This window comes from Haliotis rubra, unplaced genomic scaffold (assembly GCF_003918875.1).
Source record: "Haliotis rubra isolate DU_JTF1 unplaced genomic scaffold, ASM391887v1 Scf73, whole genome shotgun sequence".
NCBI classification, from domain to species: domain Eukaryota; kingdom Metazoa; phylum Mollusca; class Gastropoda; order Lepetellida; family Haliotidae; genus Haliotis; species Haliotis rubra.
In genome coordinates this window covers 2,598,583-2,626,337 of record NW_025767446.1, presented here as the reverse complement: position 1 = coordinate 2,626,337, position 27,755 = coordinate 2,598,583, and the positions used below count along the sequence as shown (strand labels likewise).

The 27,755-nt window shown below is 40.0% G+C and overlaps 2 protein-coding genes across 2 annotated transcripts in view; one reads left to right on the top strand and one right to left on the bottom strand.

Moving 5' to 3' along the window:
* Positions 1–5,111, bottom strand: part of LOC124259631 (methyl-CpG-binding domain protein 5-like) — a 34,207-nt gene extending 29,096 nt beyond the window's left edge. The window contains 2 exon segments of the mRNA XM_046693800.1: positions 182–1,536; positions 4,943–5,111. Of these exon segments, the coding sequence (XP_046549756.1) occupies positions 182–1,362 (1,181 nt within the window). The 5' untranslated portion in view covers positions 1,363–1,536; positions 4,943–5,111.
* A 2,379-nt stretch (positions 5,112–7,490) lies between these two features.
* On the top strand, positions 7,491–26,674 carry LOC124259599 (alanyl-tRNA editing protein Aarsd1-B-like). Its single transcript, XM_046693757.1, has 13 exons — positions 7,491–7,589; positions 9,572–9,700; positions 10,077–10,094; positions 12,289–12,430; positions 15,171–15,228; positions 16,705–16,864; positions 17,347–17,463; positions 18,503–18,633; positions 19,363–19,429; positions 21,129–21,220; positions 23,875–23,932; positions 24,852–24,946; positions 26,141–26,674. The coding sequence occupies exons 1-13, from the start codon at positions 7,551–7,553 to the stop codon at positions 26,274–26,276; spliced, it is 1,242 nt and encodes a 413-aa protein (XP_046549713.1). The 5' UTR covers positions 7,491–7,550; the 3' UTR covers positions 26,277–26,674.
* Positions 26,675–27,755: the final 1,081 nt, after the last annotated feature.

Below are 27,755 nucleotides of genomic sequence, written 5' to 3'. Positions count from 1 at the left end.
GAAATAGTCATCTAATGATACTAAAGCATTAATCACACCATTGTTCAGGTTATCCAACATGACCAGGGGAAAAGGTACATGTATTGCTCTTTTGTCATGCCCGACACAAATATTAATTTTTGAACCATCTACTGCAGCATCCCCAGAGTATTAATTGTGTTTGAGACTGAAGCATGCTTACCTGTAGTACACCACTGCCCCATCCTCTGTCGTCCTCCTCCAGCCAAACGGCACCTTAACAATCTGCAAACTCTGTTCAATGTCTTTGGATTCCATGGAGTCCTGTTCGCACTCAGTTCCCTCAGAATCTGCACCATCACTTACTTTGGGCTTAGTGTGGTGTGAAGCACAACCAGATACAGTGACCGATGGCACTGTCTCCGCCCCCGGGGTTCGTCGAGGGCTCTCTCCAGCTCCTTCTGAAGGTTTGGTCACAGCAACCGACGTAAGAACGGAAGGAACCGTCACATTCACATGTGCCATTGCAGTGGTCAGGGGTGAACTGTTACAGTTGGTCATGGTGATCGTGGTGGTAGTTTTAGTCACCTGGTTACAAATGGCCGTCACCTGAGGACCAGGTGTTCCTACATGGGGAACAGGATGTGACTGGCCAGGTGCTTTAGCAGTATGTTGATCATTGACACCAGAAACACTCTGACTGACTGCCGGAACGTTTTGACTTCCATATATACAGTTCTGCATTCTCTCCTGGGGGAAATTTTGATACATCCTAGAATGGTTCACAACGGTCGGATTCTGAGCTTGGTATTGATAGCTGATGTTTTGTCCACGTGGTCCCCCCGCCATATTTGGACTTAGGGCAAGTGTATTTTGGAAACCCTGCATATGCTGCTGGTTGGGGTAGAAGTTCTGCTGGTGTGGGGGAGGCTGTTGTACAGTATGCTTCTGAATCTGCTGTTGCTGGAAGTGTGACCACAAGTGACCAATGCTTGGAAGGGAGGTCTGATTGCTCTGGTTTGGACCGACCCAGTTATTGAAGTTCTTGTAATTCATCCCCGGTCTCTGGTTGGGTGGGAATCCTTGGTTATGTCCACCAAAGCTTTCCATTGGGGGCAGGGAGTTGAAAGACATGGGCGATGACATAGAGATGTTGACCCCCATTGGAAAACCAGCTTGGGCTCCTGGATTGCCTTGATGGTGAGCCAGTCCGACATTGTGATATGAAGGAACAAATGCATTTCGGTCAACCGGCATCTGTGGTATCCCCTGGCCTGGTTTCATGGCCCCTTGAGCCTCACCCATCCCCATATACTGAAAGTGACACACATTGGTGGCATTTGCCAATCCCTGGCCATAGTTTGACACTCCAAATTTCAGACCCTGACCATTGTCAAAGTTCATGTTTATATCTGGTAAATAAGGGTGTCTATGTAAATAGAAAGTCTTTGGCTGTGAAAGAACACATTTTCACTGTCTCACGTCATCTTTCACAAATTAACATACATGTACGTTTCCACTTTGATGTCATTTCTACAGAGAAGCTTTCAACCATGATATCTTCCATGACCGGAACATCTGCGAAAAAAACAACGAAACTTTATTTACACATTATTTCTTACATCCCTGCATGAAAACATTTTGTGCAAGCAATATAACAGCATGTTTACAATGATTTGTATGTATGTATCTGTATTTGTTCAACAACGCACTCAGCAACATTCCAGTTACATGAAGATGACTTATAAGTGAGTCTGGACCAGCCAATCAAGAAGATCTGGGTTAGAATTGGTCTTCAGCAACCCATGCTTGACAGAACAGGACAGACTTGCTGACTGGTTGATGCATGTCATTGTGTCCTCATGATCACTCGATCTTCTGGTCCAAACACGATTATTTACGGACTGTCATAATATTGCTGAAACATTGCTCAGGACAGCATTTAACAACAAACAACAAACATCAAACATAACATCACGTAAATGGATTATAATGACACACCATCTACCCTTTCACATAGCTTTATCCATTTTGACGCTTCTTTGGACAAGCATATTGTGGGGACGTATTCTGAACCAGAATCCTGTCAACTAAAACCTGGATGCAACTGAAACTAGACTGACAAAGAAAACTAACAGCTGATAATACAAGCTTCTAGAACACGACAACACACACTTCGAAGGTTACACACTGTAATACCCAAAACTCATTGTAGTGGGCTCTCATGGCTCATGCCTTTTTGGAACCAGTTCTTCCTGAGAATGTCACTTGACACATAAAATCTTTAGCATCTTAGTCAAAATTTGTTCATCAATGTGAAACAAAACACTCATTTCTGTCTGCACATCTGATCATAATGTCTGAAACATGCATCAAAAGCTTCCTAATGTTCTTAATTAAAGGCAACAGACATAAACAGTAAGGACACTGACAAATTGTCAAAATTTGAAATTTAATCAGTTTTTGGATGTCTGTTAAAACTGGTAATTCTTATGATAAATAACAATGAATATATACAGAAAAGATTCTGATCACTTTTGGAAAAATACAATAATACTACTTTGCCATTTCAATTTCTACATAACAACCCAAACCTTCCGGCACCAGGATAGTGGAACAGTATGAACTACATTATAACTGTTTTTCATCAGTAAACAGTAAATAACTGGTGACTCAATAAATCAAAGTATCTGTGTTTCTCCCTTGATCAAATCCTTCTCATGCCTTGAGTGGATACCGAGTAAATTGGTGCCCAGCAACCTAGGTATGTCTGAAGAAGTGAGTGATTGAGTTGGGTTTTACGCCGCCGCTTCTAGCAATATTCCAGCAATATCACAGTGGCTAACACCAGAAATGGGCTTCACACATTGTACCCACGTGGGGAAGCAAACCCAGGTCTTCTGGGTGACAAGCCAACATCTGAACCACTAGGCTACCCCATCGCCCCTTGTCTGAAGAAAATGACTTCCTGAATGGGGTTGTCAGGCTCTGTGACATGTAGAGCGTCACAATATCAATCACTGGATTGTCTGGTCCAAACAGTTATTTACTGCTGCCTTCACATAGCTGGGACATAGCTGAATGTTGCATTCAACTATAAACCTCAACTTAAAACTAAACAATACTATATTTGTAGAGAGATTCACTTTGCCATCATCTACACCAATGCATTGTGACAGTACGTGAGGGAGTTGAGTTTGGTTTACACTGTATTGAACAGAATTCCAGTTATTTCAAGGCAGTTCAGCTTGATATGGAAATATAGTACAAGGTGATGAAAGTCTCCGACATATACCAGTTAGTTAAAGCTGATAAACTCAGAGACATGAGCTGGCAAACCAGGGCTTAGATTTTCAAAGCTCTCTTAGCGCTAAGATAGTCGTGAGTTAATGTTAATGTATGGCACTTACGACTATCTTAGTGCTAAGAGAGCTTAAACAATCTAAGCCTAGGGGTTCTAGGATTTGAACCCCTGATCATAGGTTTTTGACTTGCCCAAGGGACACAACTCTGCATAATGAATTGTGCATCTTTGACAACTGTGTTGCCCATGTCCCTACAGCAACCCAGTGAATGATGTTACATGCAATCAGTAACAATATAACATTCTTGACAATTTCTAAACCATGGCGTAATCATTGACCTTCTGATCCTTTCTTTTAACAAGCATACAGATGTGACATGAATGCTGTCTAAATATTTACATATTCTAGACACTAATCATCATAACTTTTTTAGAAAATATGCCAGTTTTTCAGTGATTATTCAAGAGTTACCTGTATCTACATTATTAATACACATATTGACATGCTGTAAATATTAATATCAGTGTTAGGTAACAGAATATGTTACAGTTAGCAAAAATCATCATGTAAAGATATTCACAAATCCACAATGCAGAAACAGATTTTCTTTTGTCAGTTGCTAAACCCAAATTACAAGTATACACCACACCCTGAAACAAACTCTTGCGAGATATATTCTGAAAAATGCATAGTAGCCTATCCATGTATGCATTGTATGGGTATGCCTTGTAGGGGAAACTAATGCAAGAATACAACAGGCAAATATATTAAATAACATCTTTTCTGATGACTAATGTTTGCTATAATAAGTAAGAGGGACCAATGAACTTGCAACATGCTTGAAACACTTATGCTACATTGTTTAACATGAGATGCAGCACAACTGACTCAGCTGGTATATAACAGTTATAAGGTGAAACAATGTGTAACTAAACATGTTGAGATAACTGTGCACATACCATACCACAATAATGCAACATTGTATAAAGGTAGAATAGCCATCTCCTACAAATGAAATTCAACATTGTATTTGACATGGCTTGGTGCTCAGCTGTTAGGACATTGGGCATGTGTGCATTTTGAATCAAATATAAAACAGAGAGATGTGCAAAGATTATATACATTAGGGACAGGCAAATAACAAACAGTTAATCTATCAACTAGCAAATTTTGACAAGAACCAGGTAAACGTAAACATACATTCATAAAACGTATGTCGTGGTCAAACAAACGAGGGGTTTGTATTTCAACAGTCAAGAGTTTTCTACATTGAAGATTAGTATATAATTTAGTTGTATTCATCAAAGATCACCAAAACAAAGCTGTGGGAGTCCAATGAGAAGCACAAAGATATTATGTAATATTACGTTTGTGGCGAAAATGACAGGTCGGAAGTGAAGTCCGATCACATCGCAACAGTCTGGCGCCAATAGCCTTTCCTTATTCTAATTTAACTGTTAACTTATTTACGTTTGACAGTTTCATTAATGTGTAAAGGGGCCATAATCGCAACTTTCCAGGTAACTGCCAAAGGTGTAAAGCAAAGCTAGTCACTGTTAGGTGTGTGTTACGTGGGTACGTTTCACGGGACATTTCGCCACAAACAGCTAGTGCGACAGGTGCCCGTTCCGTCGCGCGTGTTTATTTGCACAATACGGGGGTCTGTGGTGCATACTTACTATTGTAGCATGCTCATGTATTCCTATGTTAATTTCTCCTGCATTTTGCGGGTATATAACCATTGTTTTTAGCTTGTGCGGCACACAAAATAATCAAAATATCAAAATTTTGCATATATTTATCCGAGAACATGGCCGCAGCTTTACTGCGCATGACACCCAGCCCAGACGGGATCAGCGACATCTTGCGGCCATTTGATAACATTTTCTTGATGAGAAGTGTTCTATCCGCAGACTGACTGGGGCATAAAATGGACAGAGAAATACGAAGAAAAACAAATAATCTGTTGATTGCGTAAATTGACTGCAAACGGGAATCATTGTGGCCGGTGCTGTTAACAATAAAGTAACAAATACCATCTACGTGATTTGACGAGATTTTGATTTATGGTGACAGAAGTATAATGGCAGTTGATTGTTTAATCTCGTGTATTTCAATTGGTCTTCAATTAAACAATGAAACCACCCAAGCGTGAATAAGCGCAACGGTGATGAGTGCCCCTTGGTCGTGATGAGTAGCGGGTGCATTGTTGTCACAATAACCGTGAAATTAGCGGTCGGACGGTTATAAACGGGTCGGGCTGATTATAACAACACTTGAGTCGTATCTGGTCATTGAGCCTGTTTACACAACTGACACTTTGGGGCACCCATTTATTATCCGCAATAATTCTCATAATATTTCCCTAAAGAGGGAAGAAAATAGCAACCTCAGAAGTAATTATTACTTATTGGCATTAAAAGAGAGTATATGGTCTCTACATTAACCCTTGACTGAATATAGTCTGTATCACAGTCCCTGAACCACATTATATTCCTTCCACCCGGCCATTTCTGCAATGCTAAAGCTCTTAATGAAGCAAGTCTAGATTTCCTCAGGTTCTGAATGTCCCATCACACTGGGACTCTTTTGCAATTTAAAAAAATCGTTTGTTTTCATCAAAATTATATGTAATCAGAGACTAAGCGTTAGTCTAGACTGAATAGAGTGAATGAACGGGTATTTTCGTCGCTTTCCACAATCTTGTATCCATTGACAGCGGTCGCCAACAATGACATATAGAGGTGTGACGATACAGAAATTTCACGATACGATACGTATCACGATATCTTGGAACGATACGATTCGATTCGATGCATATCACGATATGCTTTCTTTAGTTACTTTCTTTAAAAAATCTTATTTTAATAGCAAGAAATTTTGACATAACCATCAATATCTAATGTTAATTAACAATTTTAAGGTCAACGATACATATCACGATACGAAAAAACGTATCGATATATTTATCGTCAGATAAAGTATCACGATTATCGATATCACGATATATCGTCACAGCTCTAATGACATACCATCAATAAGGGAATCAAACATGTTTCTAAAATTAAACGTACCATGAGGCTGCGCAACAGACCGATGTCCATGCACGAAAAAATAGTTCGATCATATTGCCTTTTTATGTGTATTTTATAAAAGAATACATAGCTTAACGCCTTTAACGTCAAGTAAATGTTGCTTAGAATACTGTATCCTTGAGACTGGAGGCCGTGTGGTGGAAAACACCCTCGAGGCGACTTAATGGAGCGGTTAGACACGGAGACTTGGTTGATTTCCACGTCATCTTACCCCATTGCGTGTATGGATGTTCATGACGTCGATCACTGGGTTGCTTGGTTCTTATCCAAGTATTTCATCCTATAGCTGGGATATTGTAATCAACGGTTTAGGTTCCTTAAATATACTGCACGTACTCTAGAACAGGAATGTGAGACAATAATTCACATGTTGTTAAGCTCCAAACTGTGGCTATTAAAGACACATGAAAAGGCTGAAGAGATAATTACCCCTTATAAAAATGTCCACAAACATATTATGATGAAAATGGTGAGATTTTTTTGGGGGGGTAAATGAACCAAAACTTCGGAGAAAACGGCCCTTTTTTCTCTTTCACCCCTTAAATGCAATACGGGGTAAGTCCGAAAGGGATGTGAGAAAATGCTCAGAATCTCCGATGTCCTACGAAGTTGCAAGGGGGGAGGATCTTTCGTACCGCATTATGTAAAATATAAAGGTGTGTCAAACATTATAAACGAACCTAGATTTCATACATACGAAATTAATATTTTCTCTGTAATCTTGCATACTCAGTGTAATGACCCCAGACTTATGTAATATATGTACATGTAGGAGAAATAAAAACAATCAAATACAGGCAATTATTCAAACAGACTAACTTACAAACATGATCCATGATCGTCGAGTTCAGTCTGTCATACAGACCCTGAAGCAAATATATCCAAGTCATCCCACGCAAGTCTAGAAAATGTGGCAAGTCTAGATTTCCACTGTTTGTGAAAAAGAAGAAAGTCTCAGGGCTCCTTTTCAGTATATATATTTTTTTTCACTATGAGCTTTTTTTTCTCTAAAATATCTTCATTTCAGAGACTAGTTGTTAGTCTACGTAGAGCTATTCAAGATGTGTTGCCGGCATAGATCCGTTCAATAATCATGTTGCAAAATAGCTAGTCGTGAGGATATACCTATTTGGTCGTTACCGAAAGAAGCGCATGTTGATATTCCGGAAAGCGGTGTACGAGTTGTGGAGGGATGGCGTTAGCTTGCCAGCGGGACAGTTACCTAACTCAGGTATATTGTCAGTTAAACTGACAGCCGGCTTGTCATGCGGTGAACATTTTGGATTGCACATATAAAGATCTCAGAGATGACATTTTGTATTTAACATCCCAATGAGTTGATCAAAAGTCTGAAGAAAAGTATATATACAGTATACTGATGCAATATTTTGATTGCGTCATCAGACATTCAAGTTATCGTTCCGCCTTATATTGAACGTGACGATTAATTTAGATATGTTAGATATTGTCTGTAATTAGGTGATGTCAACAAACAAAACCTAATTTGGTGAGGGTGTTAAAAGAGAGTTGGATCATGGTATTTTAGTTGTGGTTCTGAGAAAATGTACAGAGATCTAAATAAAAATGAATTTCTAGTCCTTAAAACCTCTAGCCATGGATGGTTAATATTATTAAGCTTTAATCCTGATTACAAAAAATAACAACTTCAGCGTTAGTTATTATTATGCTCAAGCAACTTGGGGACACAATTGGCTCAGTCATAAAAAACACTGCAATTTCCTGTACAGAGTTGCGTCCATTGAGAGGGACAGCATCCTGTGAATCCTGATTTTGTGTCAAGGTTTGTCAGCCTGTTCTGGTGACTCTCACCAAAGCAGTATTTTTCGAGTTCTCTCAGCTCAGGCTTGCCTCACATGTACATTAAGCTGACATGGTCAGATATAGCAGGAAAATAAATTGTGAAGCAGCTTTAGATGAAAGTCACTCACCCTGAGATTCCCATTTTCATGCCTGGGATCTCCCCACATCATCACAAAGAGTTTGCTGTTGCAGCTGTTAGTGTGGGGATATTTCTAAACCTGCACAGGGTAAATATTCTGTCCCACCTCTTCATCCAGTATCAGTTAACATTCCCATATTATGGATTAAAACATTTTATGGTTCATGTGGTTGTAAGTGATGTTGGTAATCATCTTTACTGAGTTCAATGGTTAAAGTTGTAATCCCCAGTGATGTGTCCCCGGTAATCTTGCTGGAATATTGCTAAAAGCGGCGTAAAACCAAACTCAGTCAGTCAGTCACTGAGAACAGGACCAGTATCAGGGGCGTAGCTACCATTCTGAAAAAAAGCCCGGGCTTACACATGATTTTTGCTAAAAAGGTTAAGCAAGCCCTCAATACTATCTAAATATAAAGCTTTGCAACCTATCGAGCTTACACGAACAAATTGGCTTGCTACATGCGCCTGAGTATGGAGCAAGAGCCTTTAATGCTTACCGTAATTTGTCACAGTTGTAATTGTAGCAGTGTATGGAGTCATCCCACAGATGACATTCTTACCATGTCAGCTTGCTGACTGTGTTAATCTGTTTGGACATGGAAGTCAGACTTCGGATCAGTAGGTGTGTGGTTCAAATCCCAGCACAACTTTTAATGGCCACTACACAATGTTAAAACCGTGAGCTAATATACCTCTCAATTTAGTAAAGAATTATACAAATTCCCAATTTGTAAAAGCCAACACTTTCCCCAATTCGGATTCTAAGGGTGCTTTGTTTGAAATCCAAGATAAATCTCTGCAGTGGTTAAGTCTTGTACTTCCTACTTCATAATAATATGGTTCAGGAAGTGTGAGACAGACCATTGTCGTCGAACAAGTCCTGAATCTCCTGATATCAACAAAATCTATCCATAAAGATTCGGGTTAGAATTGATTTTCAGCCAGCCATGCTTGTCGTATAAGGCGACTAACGGGGAGCGGTCGGTCAGGCTCACTGGCGTGGTTGACACATGTCATTGTATCCCAATTGTGTAGATTGATGCTCATGCTGTTGATCACTGGATTGTATGGTCCATAGTTGGAATATTGCTGAGTGTGGCGTAAAACTAAACTCACTCACTCATTGCCATACAGATGGAATATTGCTGAATGTAGCGTTAAACAACGAACAAACAAAACAACGACATCAACAAAATCAATCACTTATGGAGAGATGCAGGTAGATCCCTGATATTCACATGTTTTTGTTTCAGCTGTGGTCAGTGGTCAAGTCGTGTAAGCCTGCACAGCTGACCGTGGTGAATGGAGGGAAGAAGGAAAAACTGTCGGGCTTTGACGTGATCCTCGAGGATACCGTTCTCTTCCCTGAAGGAGGGGGACAGGTGATTATCTTCAGGATTTGTTGATAAACTGTGAGAATGTCAGTGTGTAAGGCATTATGTTGAAGATTTTGCAAAATACATTTGTCATTTGAACACTTTGAGGACTTTGTGAACTTTTAGTAACACAATCTTCTGTATCATTATGCGGGTATGGGTATCCCATTTGTTTTAGGTTGTGCAGAGTTACCTCCCTTTTACAGGCCAGGACTTATGATCACTGGTTCTAATCCTGGTTACCCAGATCATATTTCTGGGTTTGGTGGCTCCATACTTATGATTATAGGTCAAAACAAAGTGGAAAACACCTGTAACTTGCTTAGAATAACTATGTTATTACTCTGATAATTAACCAAGATGCTTTGTGTTTGTGTTTCAGCCAGATGACCGGGGTTCTGTGAGTATGTTTCTTGTCCTAAAAGACATTGGCCATAAAACAATGCTTAGAATATCATTTCATTTTGGCATAGTAAAACAAGAACATTAAATTAATCATAACAACCAAATTGCTAAATAATTGTTAGTGTGAAATCTACAGATGTGTTTAAGATTAATTTCATCATGTATCAGATGAACATACCATTTTTAAGATGAAACTATGTTGCGTGTTGAACATGAGGTTGATTTCAGTGTGTTTTAGATCACTTTCTTGTGTTCAGGTTAATGGAACATTTGCGTTAAGGATCACTTTGGTGTTCAGTTCAGTAGTGTGTGTTGAGGTTGATTGGTTGGTTTGTCGTTTTACGCCACACTCAGCAATATTCCAGCGGTCTGTAAATATGTGTGTGTTGAGGATCACCCTGGTGTTCAGATAGCACTGATCGCGCTAACGCAAAAACCTGCGAGTTTCACACAAATAAATCTACATTTCATGCACGATATTTTCTACCTGCGTGTTCTGCACGCAAAGCATTTTGTGTTCTGGGTTCTTACATTCCTAAATTACTTCCTAATTCTCATGATGTAAATCCCCAGGTTTATCTATAGCGATCTCGCCCGATCATGGTGAGCAAAACTCCGAACCCCTATATGACCTCCAAACCATGTATGACCATATATGTCACAAATTCATACCCTTTATTTATAGTTGTTCGTGGTTCGAGAGATTTTTAGTCTGTGGGGTAGCCTAGTGTTTTAGGCGTTAGCTCGTCATGCCGAAGACCCGGGTTCGATTCCCCATGTGGGTACAATGTGGAAAGCCCATTTCTGGTGTGCCCAGCTGTGATATTGCTGGAATATTGCTGAAAGCAGGGTAAAACTAAACTCCCTCACTCACTCAGCTAATTTGACTTGCAAATGATGATAAAATGATCTGAAATGCAAGGCTATAATAATAATAATAATGCTAATAATATGTCAAAATGTTATGGGGGTTCTATGCCCTCATACCCCCCCAGGAACCTCGCCACTTCTTTGCTCGAGCATGCACCGCAACACGCAAGATACCAAGGGCTATGCGTTTTAGGAACGCAAAGCTTATTTTCCTACCGCTAACGACCAGTTAAAATCAGGTTTGAAATTGATCTTCAGTAACCCATGCTTGTCGTAAAGGCGTTGATCACTGGTAGGCCTGGATTGTTGACAGGTTGACCCATATAGGCTCCCAATGGAATATTGCTGAGCTCATGCTGTTGATCACTAACCTCACTCACTCACTCCTACCATGAACACTGGAGAGGTAGAGGTATGTGTGTTGAGGATCACTGGTGTTCAGATGAGAAGGGTGCATGTGTTGAGGATCACTGGTGTTCAGATGAGAAGGGTGCATGTGTTGAGGATCACTGGTGTTCAGATGAGAAGGGTGCATGTGTTGAGGATCACTGGTGTTCAGATGAGAAGGGTGCATGTGTTGAGGATCACTGGTGTTCAGATGAGAAGGGTGTATGTGTTGAGGATCACTCTTTTACTTGTATCCATGGACAGTGCTAGGAACAACTGTTTAGTTCAGGGTAGGGTATTGATAGTCTCCAGAAGTGTGTTGAGGATCACTCTATGGTTCAAATCTGTGGAGTGAGTTGAGTTTGACTGTTTCCTGTTCAGATATGTGGGGTGTATCAGAGGTGGAAATAACCCATTGCCCGACGTCCCAGTCCAGTGCTTTTTTCTGTCGGGCAAGCAAATTTGTATATCACGCTGTACCGGTGTCCAGTTGACTTTCCAATGTTAATTATGTAGCTTATATAAAAATTGAACAGGCAAATCAGCCGGTATGGTGGAAAAATTATCAGGCCCCGATTTTTCGAAACAAACTTAAGTCTGAGTTTTGACTTAAGTTCGAATTTTTACTCAAATTTGAGAAAACGCATTTCCCAGAATGAACTGAAATATTAAACTCAAACATAGTAGACAGTTTGAGTTTGGTGAATAGAATACTTAAGTTGTTTGGGCTTTTTTATTAAAAAAGGAAGCTGAGTTCAAAATTCAGCTGTTTTAAATTGTCAAACTTTTGAAATTTGAGTAAAAACTTAAGTTTGTTTTGAGAAATCGGGGCCAGGGCAAGTGACTTTACATGTGCCACTGTCCTGGAGTACACTAGCAATTTTAAAGTTATTTCCACCCCTGTGTATCAAGGGTATATCTCTTGTGTTCAGATCAATGGTGTGAGTGTGTTGAGGATCACTCGTTCGGGGGCAGATGCAGTCCATTTTGTCAGAGAGGAAATACCCCCAGAAACGAAGGTGGATCTGCAGGTTGATTGGAAAAGAAGATTTGACCATATGCAGCAACACTCGGGTAAGTCCTTCCGGAGAGTGACCTGCTCAGCTGTCCTCCATGAAGCATGGGTACAGGTGGCTCAGTCATCAAAGGGGCACAATTTGCTGTGCAGAGTTTCGTCCCTTGCAAAATGGCAGGCCAAAATCATTGTACAAAATTTACGCTGGTCCTGTGGTCCGTGGCTAGTAAAAAATTATCAGGACCACTAAATGATAAGTTTGCAGTGGTCCTGGTGGCCAGTGAATTTTGTATTGATAGTTAAAGGTCACATGCAACGTAAAACACAACTTTGCAGATTCTGATACTTTTCGGTATGGACTTACCGAAACAAATCATCAAAAATGCAAATTCAACTTATAAAGTTGAAATATAACGCGATGAAAAAACACGCGAGAAGTCGGAGTTCAAACGATTCACTAATTTTCCCCAAGCGCTTGGGGGAAGAAAGTGGTTTCAACAGCTGGGCTGCACATGTACATTGAAATGGGTTCGCGCAGCTTGGAAGCGGGTTGTCTGGTGAATACTCGGTGAAGGCTTTGGTGTGAGCTATTTTTCTAATGTTTTGTTGATATTTCACAGACGCGAGCTTTTTATGTTATGACAGTAGATTACCGATTTAACTGTTTATATAATTTCATTTGCTATTTCACCACACGTTCTTCTTACTGAGTCGTTTTCTCAGTTCGATACTTAAAAGCAATGTCATTATTTAGCGTTGACAGAATTTCTAACTGTGATGTAGATATGTCGTTGTCACAGACAAAACTCAATGTCTGTTTTATTGGCACCTATGTGTCTGCCTGCCTGTCTGCTAATGACAATATTCAATACACAACTGCGATCACTGACCACATGCAGTTTGAACTTAACACCTATCAGGCTATACACCATAAACAAAACGCATTGATTTTTGGCCCGAGTTCGGTCTCTGTCACATTATGTAATTACACAGACAGGCAGGTGTGATACTTCTACACATGACATGTTATGATGTCTGTTGATTGCAAAATGTTATACACAAAAAATGAGCTTGTATTTACAAAACCCAACATCTCTATATACCGGTATACAAACACAATGAGCCGTGAGGGCATCTGCAAATGAACCAGCCGTTACACTTGAGTGCACACCCACCCACTCTGACTGGGTTCGGTATCCCGGCTGCTTCGTTTCTTGGGAAGTAAACCCAAGTACAAAATATTGCACTTTTGATTTGCGATTATACGCTTATAATTTTGTTTATGTTTTTTCATAATCAGCAATGTATATTATATGTCATGAATAAGTGACAATTGTGTTTTAATTATGTTTGATTTTTTGGTTGCATGTGACCTTTAAGTAAATCTATGAATGTTATGTTGGACCAGTGAAGTACAGACAGGACCACTAAATTATTATTGTCCACTCACAGTTCCTGTGGTCTCGTGGGAAATTTTGAAAGATTTCTTTCCCTGCAGAATCGTATGAACAAGGGTTCAAATTGTGGTCCACCCTAATTAGGTACCTAGGTTTATCAGCATAATGCCCTTGCTTGTTGGATTCATTCATTCATTCATTCATTCATTCATTCATTCATTCATTCATTCATTCACATCCTGTCTTCTGTGAAGGCTGACATATAATACTCATTTTAAGTATGTTATGAAATTTTGTGTTTGTTAAGCAGGAACTAGGTAAATAGCAACTAGGGGTGGGTATTGCAGGGAATTTTCATATTGCGATATATTGCGATACGAAAGCATGTATTGCGATATGTATTGCAATATATTGCAAGAAGTTATTTTTTAACCAAAAACTACTTATAGTCAGTCGAGTTAATGCTTGATTTATAAAGCAAAAACACAACAAAATCAAAATGCTTGATTAGGCTTTAATAAAAACTTTTAATCATGACAAAATAAAATTGTAAATAATGTTTGACACAAATGAAACAAGGAAAGGAACAATTTAAAAACGGAAATATCCGAAGATTTCCGAGTGTTACAAAGTTTTCCGAATGCGTGTCAAAATACCATTTTTCGATCAGCATATCACAATACGTATCGTTTTCATGTCTGATCCGGTAAATACCGGTAAACCGATTATATTGCTCAGCCCTAATAGCAACACATGTTTTCTTGTTAAAACACAAGTTGGGAAACTGGAAGCTTCTGGATGAAGCCCATTTTACACCAGTGAACAATTATGATGTAATTACAATAATGTCCTTTTATGATACGGCAAAAGCCACTCAACACAATGATACGGGTGAAGCATTACTTTTGCTTGGTAAGTGGATCAGTGTGCTCTCAGAGCTTCAAGGGGAGTATACAATCTGTCAATCTTTAGAATGTTAACAGTCACATTCTCTTCCTATTGGGTACCCATTGACTGCTGGGTGAACAGAGGCATGTTTCAAACCAAGTATCTTGCTCATGGAGAAACTGTATGTGCTGCATGTGCTTCTGGTTGAGACATGGGCATTAGGATCACTATCTAGCTGCCTGTCAGACCTCAGAAAGTTAACAGTCACTTGACCATTTCAACCCTCCGGGTACCCATTTGCGACTGGGTGAACAGAGGCATATTTCAAACAATTTGTTTTGCCTGAGGAGACATTACATCTGCTACCTATGATTGAGGCCCCGTTCCTCAAAGTGAGCATAGCGCTACGACAGTCGTAAATCTATTTTAAATTTAAGGAGTTACGATCATCTTAGCGCTACAATTGTTTTGTGGAACAGGCCCAGTAACAATACAACATGATTCTGTGTTTCAGGACAGCATCTGATCACTGCTCTGGCGGATTCGATGTTTGGCTACAAGACAACATCATGGTAAGACATGAGATTATTGATGGTCAATGTGTGTCATATTGATTTACGGGTGTCAGAATGTTTGTATTTCCCCAGCGATGGTGGGAGTAATACATAATTCCTGCATGAGTTTCATCGAAGCAGTATGACACTTATTATCCATTGTTGCTCTCATGTAATTAGTCATCTTGATTGAATGAAAGTGGCAATTTACCTTATGACATCAACATCCTTTAAATTATTTATGTTTTTGTTATGAATTTGCTAATTTGGTATTCTCCTAAGCAGCAAATGTTTCATCCCCGTGCTGGTCTGAATCCAAGTGGATTCTGGGTAGGATGTTTGTCCCCAGCAACTTACACTTTTTCACAGGAAGCATCTGAATTCTTGGTTGTCAGTGTCAGTTACTCAGTGACATTTCATTGTATCCATATTGCATAGATACATGATTATACTGCAGTTCCTGGATTGTATGGTCTAGAGACTGCCTCCATGGTGTAGTGGTTAGAACGTCTGCCCGGAGAGCGGAAGGTCGCGGGTTCGATCCCGGCCATGTCATACCAAAAGACGTTAAAATATGGTACTTGTTGGTCCCTACCTTGCACTCAGCATTAATGGGTACAACAAGGACTGGTCGGCTTGGAGTCAGTATAATGTGTCTGAGTGGGGTATTAATGCTTATCTCACCCGTGAAGATCCGGGGTAGAATAGGTCTTCAGCAACCCATGTGCTTGCCATAAAAGGCGACTATGCTTGCAGTAAGAGGCGACTAACGGGATCGGGTGGTCAGTTTCGCTGACTTGGTTGACACATGTCATCGGTTCCCAGTTGCGCAGATCGATGCTCATGGTGTTGATCACTGGATTGTCTGGTCCAGACTCAATTATTTACAGACCGCCGCCATATAGCTGGGATATTGCTGAGTCGCGGTAAAAACTAAACTCACTCACTCACTCATTAATGCTTATCTCAGTGAGCTAGCACTATAAAACCAGCCGAAGTCTGGGCTAGTACAAGCAGCCACACATTCACACACATGCACTTCGTCATATGAGCGAAATATTCTCAAGTACAACGTTAAAACCCCATTTCACCTCACCTATGGTCTAGACCTGATTGTTTAACTACCTGCGTGTTGTAGTATACAAGGCAACCTTAGCACTATGACTGTCATAAGTCTAAAGTTAAAGTGTGGAAGTTCATCACCTTAGCACTAATATCACTTTGTACAACGGCACACTGGGCCACCAAGCAATCTTAACACCGGCACCATATTGCTGTGGCGTTAAACAACAAATACAACTTTGGCCTCATATGGTAAATAGGTTATGTAAGTTGATGTTAATAACCTGATAACTTCTTACAATAAAGTTGGTATTGTTATGAAACTTTTCGACTGTCTCTGTTCATCTCACAGCAGCTAACTATTCAGAAGATGATAACCCAAACTTTCCATTTTGTTTCCCAGCTAAATCTGTTTCTTTATTCTTTATTCAGGAATCTGGGAGAAAAGGTGTCCTTTATAGAGCTGGATACCCCCAAGGTGACAGCTGATGAATTGACGACACTTGAGGAAACGGTCAACGCCAAGATCCGAGAAGGTGTCGCCATGACACCCAAGCTGTATGAGAATAAAGATGACCCGGAGCTGGCTGCTGTACGTGGGAAATTATCATCAGTGACCCTCAACAGAATTCTTTGCTTTTCGCTTTCTTGTGTAAAATGATAACCAAGTTAATCCAATCTTTTCATCTGTGGATTTATCGGCGTCAGAATTTTGCAAAAGAAATTGCCTTTTGATTGAGGTTGTGTCTCTTTTATCCTGAGGGTATTATGCCCCCAATTGTTTTAGATATACAGTTATACCATAGAATTCCATTCGTTGGGTGACACTTTTGTTCAACCAATATCTTGAAAACTGATGGTTGGATTGTTTTAGAATTTTGGGATCACCTTCTTTGCCTAAATGAGAGGCAAATTTTGCAGATTTTTGCAGATTTTTTAAAGAATTACAGCAATTTAAAAATTTGAACATTGAAAATTGTTTTTGGGCTCCCAGTCCCCAGATGACCACATGAGTCCATTCACTGTTGTTAAACTAAATACATTGTCTTCAGTACGTCTTGTGGTTTTTAACAGGTTCGGGCTCGCGGTCTCCCAGATGACCATGTAGGCCCTGTTAGGGTTGTTACAATCGAAGGCATCGACTCCAACATGTGCTGTGGCACTCATGTCTCCAGCATGGCACATTTGCAGGTGAGAAAAATACTGATTACAGTGTTTGCTGAAAAATAATATAGTTGCTGATGCATTTACATTTGAAATATATTGAGACTCCGATCAAAATCCAAAACACTAATTTTTTTTGTGAATGATGAAGCTGTCTCAAATGTTATATATGTCCTGCTGTTCTTCCCGTATACCTAATTGGGCTGACCGCCTCCGTGGTGTAGTGGTTAGAGCGTCCGCCCGGAGAGCAGAAGGTCGCAGATTCGATCCCCGACCGCGTCATACCAAAAGACGTTAAAATATGGTACTTGTTGGTCCCTGCCTGGCGCTCGGCTTTAATGGCTACAACAAGGACTGGTCGGCTCAGAGTCAGGCAGTAAAACCAGCTTAAGTCTGGGCTAGTACAAGCAGCCGCACATACACATACACCTACACACACATGCACGTCATCATATGAGCGAAATATTCTCAAGCATTACGTTAAACCCACTTTCACCTCACCTCACCTAGTGGGACTTGTTCTCAGATTTGAGTAGATGACCTTGAGGTTCAGGGTCGCTCAGTATGATCTTGGCATCAGAAATGTTTTCAACATGATAAATGAAGTAATTTCGAATTGAAATTGATTAGGGATATTATGCAACCTCTCTAAGGTAGGATTTTGTCCAACCAACATTTGGGTGAGCGTCATGTAAGGTCAAGGTCACAAGAACTCCCAAGTTATGAAGCATGGTGTAAGTTTCATGAAATTAAAGATTAAGTAGATTAAAGTAGTAAGATGAATAGTAAACTACCTATATAACAAACATATTATATACGAACTGATGGACATAATGAATTTTGTTATTGTTTTCCCTGACAGTTTGAAATGGGAGATAACTTTTTATCTCCCCTTGTCATATCTTGCCAACAGGCGGCATTCTTCTGATATATGTAGTTTACAAAGACAGTTCTGTTCAGACATTTCATAATACGGAATATCTTTACACAAAGCTTATGTATAAATGTGTATTCCTTTAATGATGTTGGGAAAATATGAACTGACTTTGGCTGATTTTTTTTTCAGGCGATAAAGTTGTTGTACACAGAGAAGGGAAAGAAAGGGAAAACCAACTTGTTCTTTGTAGCTGGGGACCGGGTGTTGTCCTACCTGGGACGGTGTTGTAGTGTAGAGAAAACACTCACGGGGGTACTCAAGTAAGTCACCGTGTCATGTTTGGGGTTGGGGGGGTAATACTGCCAAGTGTGACATTAAACAACAGACATACAGTCTCAGTGAGTGAGTGAGTTTAGTTTTACACCACTTTTAACAATATCACATCATGGGACATCAGAAATTGGTTTCACACATTGTACCCATGCGGGGAATGGCACCCAGGTCTTCGGCGTGCCGAGAGAACACTTTATCACTAGGCTACCCCCCCATACAGTCTCAGCAACACAACTCACAAGAAAATGCATTCGTCCTAAAGTCTTTATTGCAGTGGGTTAGCCTAGTGGGTAAAGCATTCGCTTGTCACACGAAGGCCCAGGTTCGATTCCCCACATGGCTACAATGTGTGAAGCACATTTCAGGTGTCCCCACTGTGATATTGCTGGAATATTGCTAAAAGCGGCGTAAAACCATACTCACTCACTCACTATAAAAGCAGCGTTAAAGCTTACTCACTCAATCACTTGTACTTTGCTAAATAAGGACCAAAGAAGTAGTTTTATTTTAAAACATTCCATTGAATACATTAAGATACTTCTGAAATTAACAAAATACAAACATTTACATGTAACAATTTTGAACTTATGAAGAATATTTCAGTGTCCTTCAATCAATATTGCAGAAATAGTACTAACTGCAGTATAAATCCACACTCAGATGGTGACTTTAACCCCAGAGTTCTCTTCAATAAGGGAAAGATGTCTTGTTTCCAGAGGTCCTTTAGACCAGCATGTTGATCTGGCAGACAAAGCTGTGAAGGGCTGGAAGGCTGCCCAGAAGGTAAGGGTTTCTCACTATCCAATAGAATCAAGGCCATCTTGCATTCGTCACCACTCACCTCATTCTGTAACCTCCAAGAAGACTCGTCCCTCTATCAATGCTTGTTATGTGCGAAAATATGACAAACCAATCAGAATACGCATAAATGACTGCAGTGCTTTGGTAAAAATAATCTCGAGTACTTAAATCATTTATGGCATTATGTCATTGTTTAAAAAATCATGAAAATATGTATCATCATATTGAAAGTACAAAGAACTTAGCTAACAGGATTTTGCTGCCTATTATGGTGTTTTTGATAAGAATCATGCGTTTGACAGTGAGAAATTCAAATACACGTATGTGCGTCACGTGAATGGGGCATCTTGATACATTTGTCTGTGGAGAGTTGCCTCCCTTAGGCATTCCAGAATCCTATGATTGTGGGCCCTGATTATGTTTCCTAGTTTGTTTGCAGCATATTTATGCTTCATGGCTTTGACTAGTGTGGTGAGGATCTTGTGATCTACATCTCTTCTGGATTTCCTCTTGCATTACGACTCGTGAAGGTCCGGGTTAGAATACTGATCTTCAGTAACCCATGCTTGTCGTAAGAGGCAACTAACGGGATCGGGTGGTCGGGCTTGCTGACTTGGTTGACACATGTCATCGGTTCCCAATTGCGCAGATCAATGCTCATGCTGTTGATTACTGGATTGTCTGGTCCAGACTCGATTATTTACAGACCGACGCCACATAGCTGGAATATTGCTGAGTGCGGCATAAAACTTAACTCACTCACGCACTCTTGCATTATGCTGACATGCCATGATATAATGGAATAGTGTTTGGAGCGGCGTTGAACACAAGTCACTCTGACTCATGCACATACAGATGCATGCACTCACTCATAGCATCTGACCTGTTTGTGTGTTGTTCCTTGTCAAGAACGTAGCAAATGGGGCACTCACTGCAATGTTGGTCATTTCATATTGAGAGACAACACAAAATTAATAGTTCGAAAAACCATGTACATATTGTAACCTTGTAAGTATTGTAATATTGTAAGAATTTCAATGCTCAGTATCATTTTACCTCAACATGTCCATCCTTGACAGTACTCCGAAAGCAATACTTACAAAATAAATATGGAATTTTACTTTCCTACAATTTGCTTGTAAATGATCCTACAATTTGCTTGTAAGTGATCCTAAAATCTATTGTGTGCATTTCATTTGTTTGAGCCATTGGAGTTTGATTTTTTAAAATTGACTGACTATTGACTTAATGCCATGACACACCTTTTGGACCAGACAATCCAGTGATTGACATCATGAACATCAATCTACTCAGTCAGGATACATCAACCAAGTCAGCACGTCTGACCTACCTGACTACCCAATCCCATTAGTCACCACTTATTATAATGAGCATGTTTACCTGAAAACAAATTCTATTCACAGGTGTGAAAGAACAGTGTTTGTTTTCTTTGTTTCCAGGGACGGTGGGGTAGCCTAGTGGTTAAAGCGTTCTCTTGTCACGCCGAAGACCCGGGTTCGATTCCCCTCATGGGTACAATGTGTGGAGCCCATTTTGAGTGTCCCCCGCTGTGACTTTGCGGCATAAAACCTTACTCATTCACTCAGTTTGTTTCCATTCGACAATTATCATCAATGACATCAATTATTATCAATAACATTATCTGGGTGTTTTTATCCAGATGTCCACAGGCTTGCTGAAGGAGGTAGCTGCTTTGGAGGCTGAAGCATTCAAGTCTAAAGCAGAGAAGGACAATGTGTTTGTGACACATAGGTAAGCTAACGTTCCACTAAAGAACAAATTCGGCACTTAAAATCGAGTAAAATATGTTAACTCAGAATTTGTCTGATGGTATATTCTCTGTAGACTGTTTTGGTGCTCATAGGGGCAGTTGGGTAGCCTAGTGGTTAAAGGAGAATACGAACGAAAACAAAACTTTTGATATATTGTAAAAGATATTCTAAAAGTCACCTTCCGTGATTAAAAGTGAACAAAAAGTTTGTAAAATAGCAATAAAAACACAAAACACGTACTCGTATTTCCGCCTATTACGGAAACACCCGACAGTTAATGAGCAGAGGGGGTATCACGTGACATGACGTCATATGTGCCTGTTGCTGATGGCTTCCTCTATGATTGTACCTCACAACTTAACAGTGTCCATGGATTCTGAAGCAGTAAATGATGTTCCTGATGTCATTTCTGAAATGGATGTTAGACCGTATCAATACGATCCGATTTTACATCTTGCAAGACAATCTTCCTCTGAAGATGAAGAAGAAGAATCAAGCGAAACGGAGGCACCGCTTGAGGTCAAAATAAATTTTAAAATAGACCATATCATTTAACAAGAATACTATTTGTCAGCAAAATGTGATACAGTTCCAACCAGCAAACTCGCCCCTATAAACATATGACCATTCCCAAAGAATTATATTTTTTTAAAATGTGATTCCAGTTCCTTTTGTGTCAAATGTGTGACTGTAGGGTGTCTGGGATGTAAAAAACAAATAATTATGCTTCAGATGGGGAAATAGATATTACCTGCTACAAAAATTACAATGGAATTATTTTGTTGAAACAAAATTAGGATCCTAGTTCTCATTAACAATGTATTAAGTCTCCATACAGGATCCCAGCCTGGTCAAGCAGAGATAATATTTGCGACGCAGAAAACTGGTGAATTATACAATACTAGTCAGGACAACGTATGTTTCCCTAGTTTTGGGTTTGGGAAATAGCAATGGTACTCTGTCATAGCCTTAGAATGACATCTTGTCAGCCAGTGAGAATACAGAACAACTTTCACGGCACACACTACTGACAAATAGCGAGTCTGATGCCGACGTGCGTAATTGGACAAAATGGAAAACAATGAAAGCAACAAGTACTTCGTGATTTGCAATTGTATTCAGCAATGTTTCGGGTAGACTGCAGCATTTAGGGCTCCAAACCGAAAAGAACGTTATAGCGAAACATGTTCAAGCTTATGTGAAATCTCTCACTGATGTTGATAACATATATCTCATGGGTACCAGTCGAACTGACCCAGCTACGAAATGCCCCAGCAAATTTGGTCATTCATTCTAATTTGGTCAAATATATTTAAAATGATTGAATATATGCCAGAAATGCATAGTTTTTGTCAACTTTGATATCAGGTTCTTCATATCTGTAACAGTTATTAGGAAGAAATATTTCTGATAAAGGTTCCATTAGTAAACACATAACTATGTATATATACTTTTATATGAAGAACATGAAACTATGCATTTATGGCCTATATTTAATCATTTTAAATAAATTTGGGCATTTTGACTACCCCCTGGGGCAATTTGAACAAAACTCCGGGGCAATTTTACCAAATTTGCTGGGGCAATTTGTAGCAGGGGCAATTCGACTGGCAATCAGACTTTAATGTTATGTTAAAAATACCACTGACAGTAAGTTGTAACAGGGAATGATGGAGTATAAATGAATCTCGTGGGTCCTTCTTCCTTCTTCAGTCTAGCTTTTGGATTTTCATACCCCATGTGTGCATGTCTCTTTCATATGCGTCCGACTCCGAATGATTGGAACATTTCTCCTGCCTAAATCTGTCTCTTTACTTGGAAAACGGAAGAAATGGTGGCTCTTTCCATTGTTCGATGATTCCGTGCACCCCCAGGCAGCGGAATACACCATCCTACCATTTACAAATGAACGAAACAACACAATTTGTATACTGTAGCTCTTGTTCTTTGGCAATATGGCGGACGCTTGTCACATATGACGTCACGAGCGGAAAGGTCACATGAGTTCCAGCGGAATATGCATAATGCCCGAAGCTCAGATAACAGAAACTGTTTTCGCGATAAAAACATAATAAACCATATTTATGAAATAAAAATTGGGATACATGTTTCTGATGACTTTATCTTTCACCCAGAAAATTATTGCAATTGTCAATTGTCTAGTATCCTCCTTTAAGGCGTTCGCTCTTCACAATGAAGATCTGGGTTCGATACCCCACATGGGCACAGTGTGTGAAGTCCATTTCTGGTGTCCCCAAATATTGCTAAAAGCAGCGTAAAACCCAACTCACTCACTCACTGGTGCTCATGCTATTGACCCTCAGTTTTCAAAATTAATTTCATCCTCAAGGTTGTCATTCTCTTCACACCAGCACAAAACCCAATGCAGTTTCCCTGTCGTTTTGTGGATTAAAGAGGCAGTGGATTAAAGAGGCATTTGGTTAGCCAAATAGGTAAAGCATTTGACTATAACGTGAAAGAATCCCACAGCTTACAGTGTTTTCAACATATTCTTGGTGCGCTCCTCTGTAACATTGGTGGAAAATTAATAATCTCAGAGTCAAAAATGCCAGTGGCCATGTTGGAGGACAAAGGGACACAACTCCTGCAGTACAAGTGGCTTTCTTGTTTCAGGAAGGAGGGTGATGGTGACTATATGAACATCTTAGTTGGGGAGCTGCTGGCTGTCGAGGTGGGTCATATTACACTGGCATTAGCCATTAGCAATCTGTGGGAAATACAAGTGTGTTATGCAAATGACAGTCTGCCATGTGTGTCCATCAGAATTCAGGCTGCATAATTGCTGAAAGGTTGTGTATGCTGCAGCATATACAACAATCATGTCATGATCTGGGAGTTTTGTGCCCTTGTGTTAACCAATACATTATTACTAGTGACATGCAATAATGTTTAGCTTCCAGTTCTGATATTAAGATAGCATGTTGTAGAATGTTTGTTGTTTTGTTTGTTGTTTATTCCAGCTGTCAGCAATATCCAGCTATATGATGGTGGCCTGTAATTACAGGGATAGCAATTTTCTACTGATCTGCAGAATTTCCACCAATTTTATTTCAAACTGATCAATTCTGTGAATCCTCTAAATCCATTGAATTCCCTGAATCCCCCAATTCGATGACACAATATTAAGTTTTCTGCTTAAAAATAGATTTTCCTGTTGCCATAGGGCGGTGGGGTAGCCTAGTGGTTAAAGCATTCGCTCGTCACACCGAAGACCCAGGTTCGATTCCCAACATGGGTACAATGTGTGAAGCCCTTTCTGGTGTTAACCCCCATGATATTTTTGGAATATTGCTAAAAGCAGAGTAAAACCACACTCACTCACTCACTGTTACCATCCCTGTATCTAGTTGACTTGCTGCAAGGCAATCTAGTGACTGACTACGCCATGGTTGCCATGACATGCCATCACACAATTCACTGAGCCTGACCACTTTTTAGGACAAGCATTTGTTTCTGGGATCTATAGTCTTACATGAAATACATTTTCAAAGCAATGCCACAGCCAGTTTAGTCGCTGATGTCCGTTGCACTGCTTCCATCAGTACGTCGATGTAGTTATTCCACTTTTGTGAATGCTTTTCTTCACACAGGGTTTGAGCTGCCTTGTGACTGTGGGAGATGAGAAGGCGGCCGGGCTGTTTGTGTTCGCTGGACCGGAAACTGTTGTCAAAGACATGGGGCCAAAGTAAGGACTTTAATTATGAAAGCTGATTTGATGTTGGAGGTCTTCATTGAATATGATATAGTAACACCATCTAGAAATTTAGTATCAGTCATTATTACCCTTTAGAGAAATTAGAAGTCTGTTGATTGGTTAATAGCCATTGCATATGAAACTGTACTCTAAAGTTTGATGGGTATTGGGAATCCATCTTACCTTATTATGATGTGATGTGATGTGAAATTGGGTTTAACGTAGTGCTTGAGAATATTTCGCTCATATGACGACGTGCATGCGTGTGTATGTGTATGTGTATGTGCGGCTGCTTGTACTAGCCCAGACTTAAGCTGGTTTTATAGTGCTAGTCCACTGAGATACCATGCCGTAGTGAAGTATGAATACCCCACTCAGACACATTATACTGACTCCGATCCGACCAGTCCTTGTTGTACCCATTAATGCCGAGCGCCAGGCAGGGACCAACAAGTACCATATTTTAACGTCTTTGGGTATGACGCGGTCGTGGGTCGAAACCGAGCCTTCCATCCCTCCGGGCGGACGCTCTAACCACTACACCACAGAGGCGGTCACCTTATTATGACCTTGGATATTGAAATCCAACTCACTTGGAGCAATCAACTATTATCATTGCAAAAAGTTCTTTTTATGAACATTATACTATTTTCTTATCTATGAAGTGGAAATAGATTTTACCTACAGATGTATACTAAACAGGTATTATTTGAAATATCAACTCCTTAAAACAATATGTTAACCTGTAATTTGCCAGGTAGTATATGATAGTATGGCTCGTTTGAAACTAATATTCCTGATTGGACAGGAATGTCCCTATGGTCATGTAGATTGAACATCTGCCTGGATGTTGAAAGTCTCTTTGTTTTATCACTGCATTTAACAAAAGATACTAAAAGTTGGTACCCTGTTGTTACCCTACACTGACAAAGCCTGGTCAGTTTGGAGTCAGTTTGGGTGACTGGAGTATCCTTGTTACAGCTACTTGGTATCTCGGTGAGTAGTACAACAAAGCCAGCATTATTTCGGACTAGTAAACACAGCCACACACACCCATGCCTGCATGTTGTTATGTATAAATCTTAAATGCAATATTAAACCCCATTTAATCTTGCCTCATTGTACAGAGGAGTTGATAGAAAGGATGTTGGATGTCTACTAAACAGTTATCTCTCTTCCTTCCAGAATCTGTGATCTGCTGGAGGGCAAGGGCGCCCTGAGTGGGGGGCGGTACCGGGGCAAGGCCAACAAGATGGCCAACCGTGGCAAGGCTGAGGCAGCATTACGGGACTACTTACAGCAGACGAAAGCTGAAAGTTGATTGTGTTCACCACAACTTCCGTCATATGTTGCCTGTGCAAGAAAGAAGATGACTTTGAGATCATAATAAACCTGTTCATTTTCAACACATCTGAATCACCTTAATCGATGAACTTTCAGAATGATTCCTTCATTCTTGTTACTGCAGGATAGTTAAGATGTCTTTCTGTGCTGCAGATGTATCTTTGTTACAGAAGCAAAAGCCTTATGAAGTGATGTTATGGAAGGATTTTAGTATCCTTATGATTGCTTGTTTTGTGCTTTGATATGATGAATGGAATGATTATTTTCTTAAAATTAAATACTAATGTTTGACATGATAAGTGCTTCCGTTATCATAATGACAGCAGAGTATATTGTTTTATGATGTGTGTGTGTGTGAATTAAGCTAATGTAATATGTATGTATCATTCTTATGAATCTGGCTCAATAAAACCACTAGAATGGGTTTGTCTTCTCTTAGCAAGTTGTAAAATGTCATTGCCTTGGAACTGCTTATATTACTAAGTGCAGCATTAAACAAACCAACCAATGGAACGTGCACATCATGACAGCATTTTTTGTTTTCAGACAAACATACATATATCTTAATTTTCATGAATGAAACAACTTAAGATGAATTTGTCACCATTTGACAACTTTTATGATTGTTTTTGATGGGAGTAGAATGTACTTTGCCAGTTTGTATATACTGAGTCAAAAAAGAAACTTCACAAAATGTAATTTTTAAAAATAATGAATAATTTTCCTCTGATGATACATCTATGTATCCGAAATGGGATCCCTATCTTTCGACTCTAGAAAAACGTTAGAAAAACCCACTCAAACCCATCCATTCGTCCTGCAAATGACGTTAGTGCCAAGTCAGGTGTTGCACCTGCAGTCGATCAGGTGTTGCACGTGTAGTCGATCACGTGATCTTCGCATCAAAGTTTTCTTCATATGCACGTGTTTGCATTGGCCTCAAGAATTGAAAAAAACACTTTTAAACCACAGTTCTAACGGTACTTGAAATGCCACGATTGTCAAATGTGCAACATGAACGTGCCGTTGGCATGTTGCAAGCGGGAAGATCAGTTATTGACGTCACAAGAGCAATGGGATGCAGCCGTCGTACTGTGTATGACTTGCGAGGTCGTCTACAACAAACTGGCACCACTTCTGATCGCCCAAGGTCGGGTCGTCCACGTGTGACGTCACGAGCAGAAGACTGTCAAATCGTCCTACGTCACCTACGTGACAGATTTGTGCTGGCTACTCGAACCAGGGCTGAGATGTTTAGAGGTCGACTCCTCACAGACCATTCGAAATCGGTTGCGGGCTGCCAATCTCCATTAGAATATTTATTCTTGTGACTTGACATTCTGTATACCCATGTTTTGGAACGGCGGTGTAGCCTAATCAAACTGATTATGGCACTGTCAGTGTATCGAGTACATCACACAGATCTCAGCAATGAAATAATAACAATTTAACCATC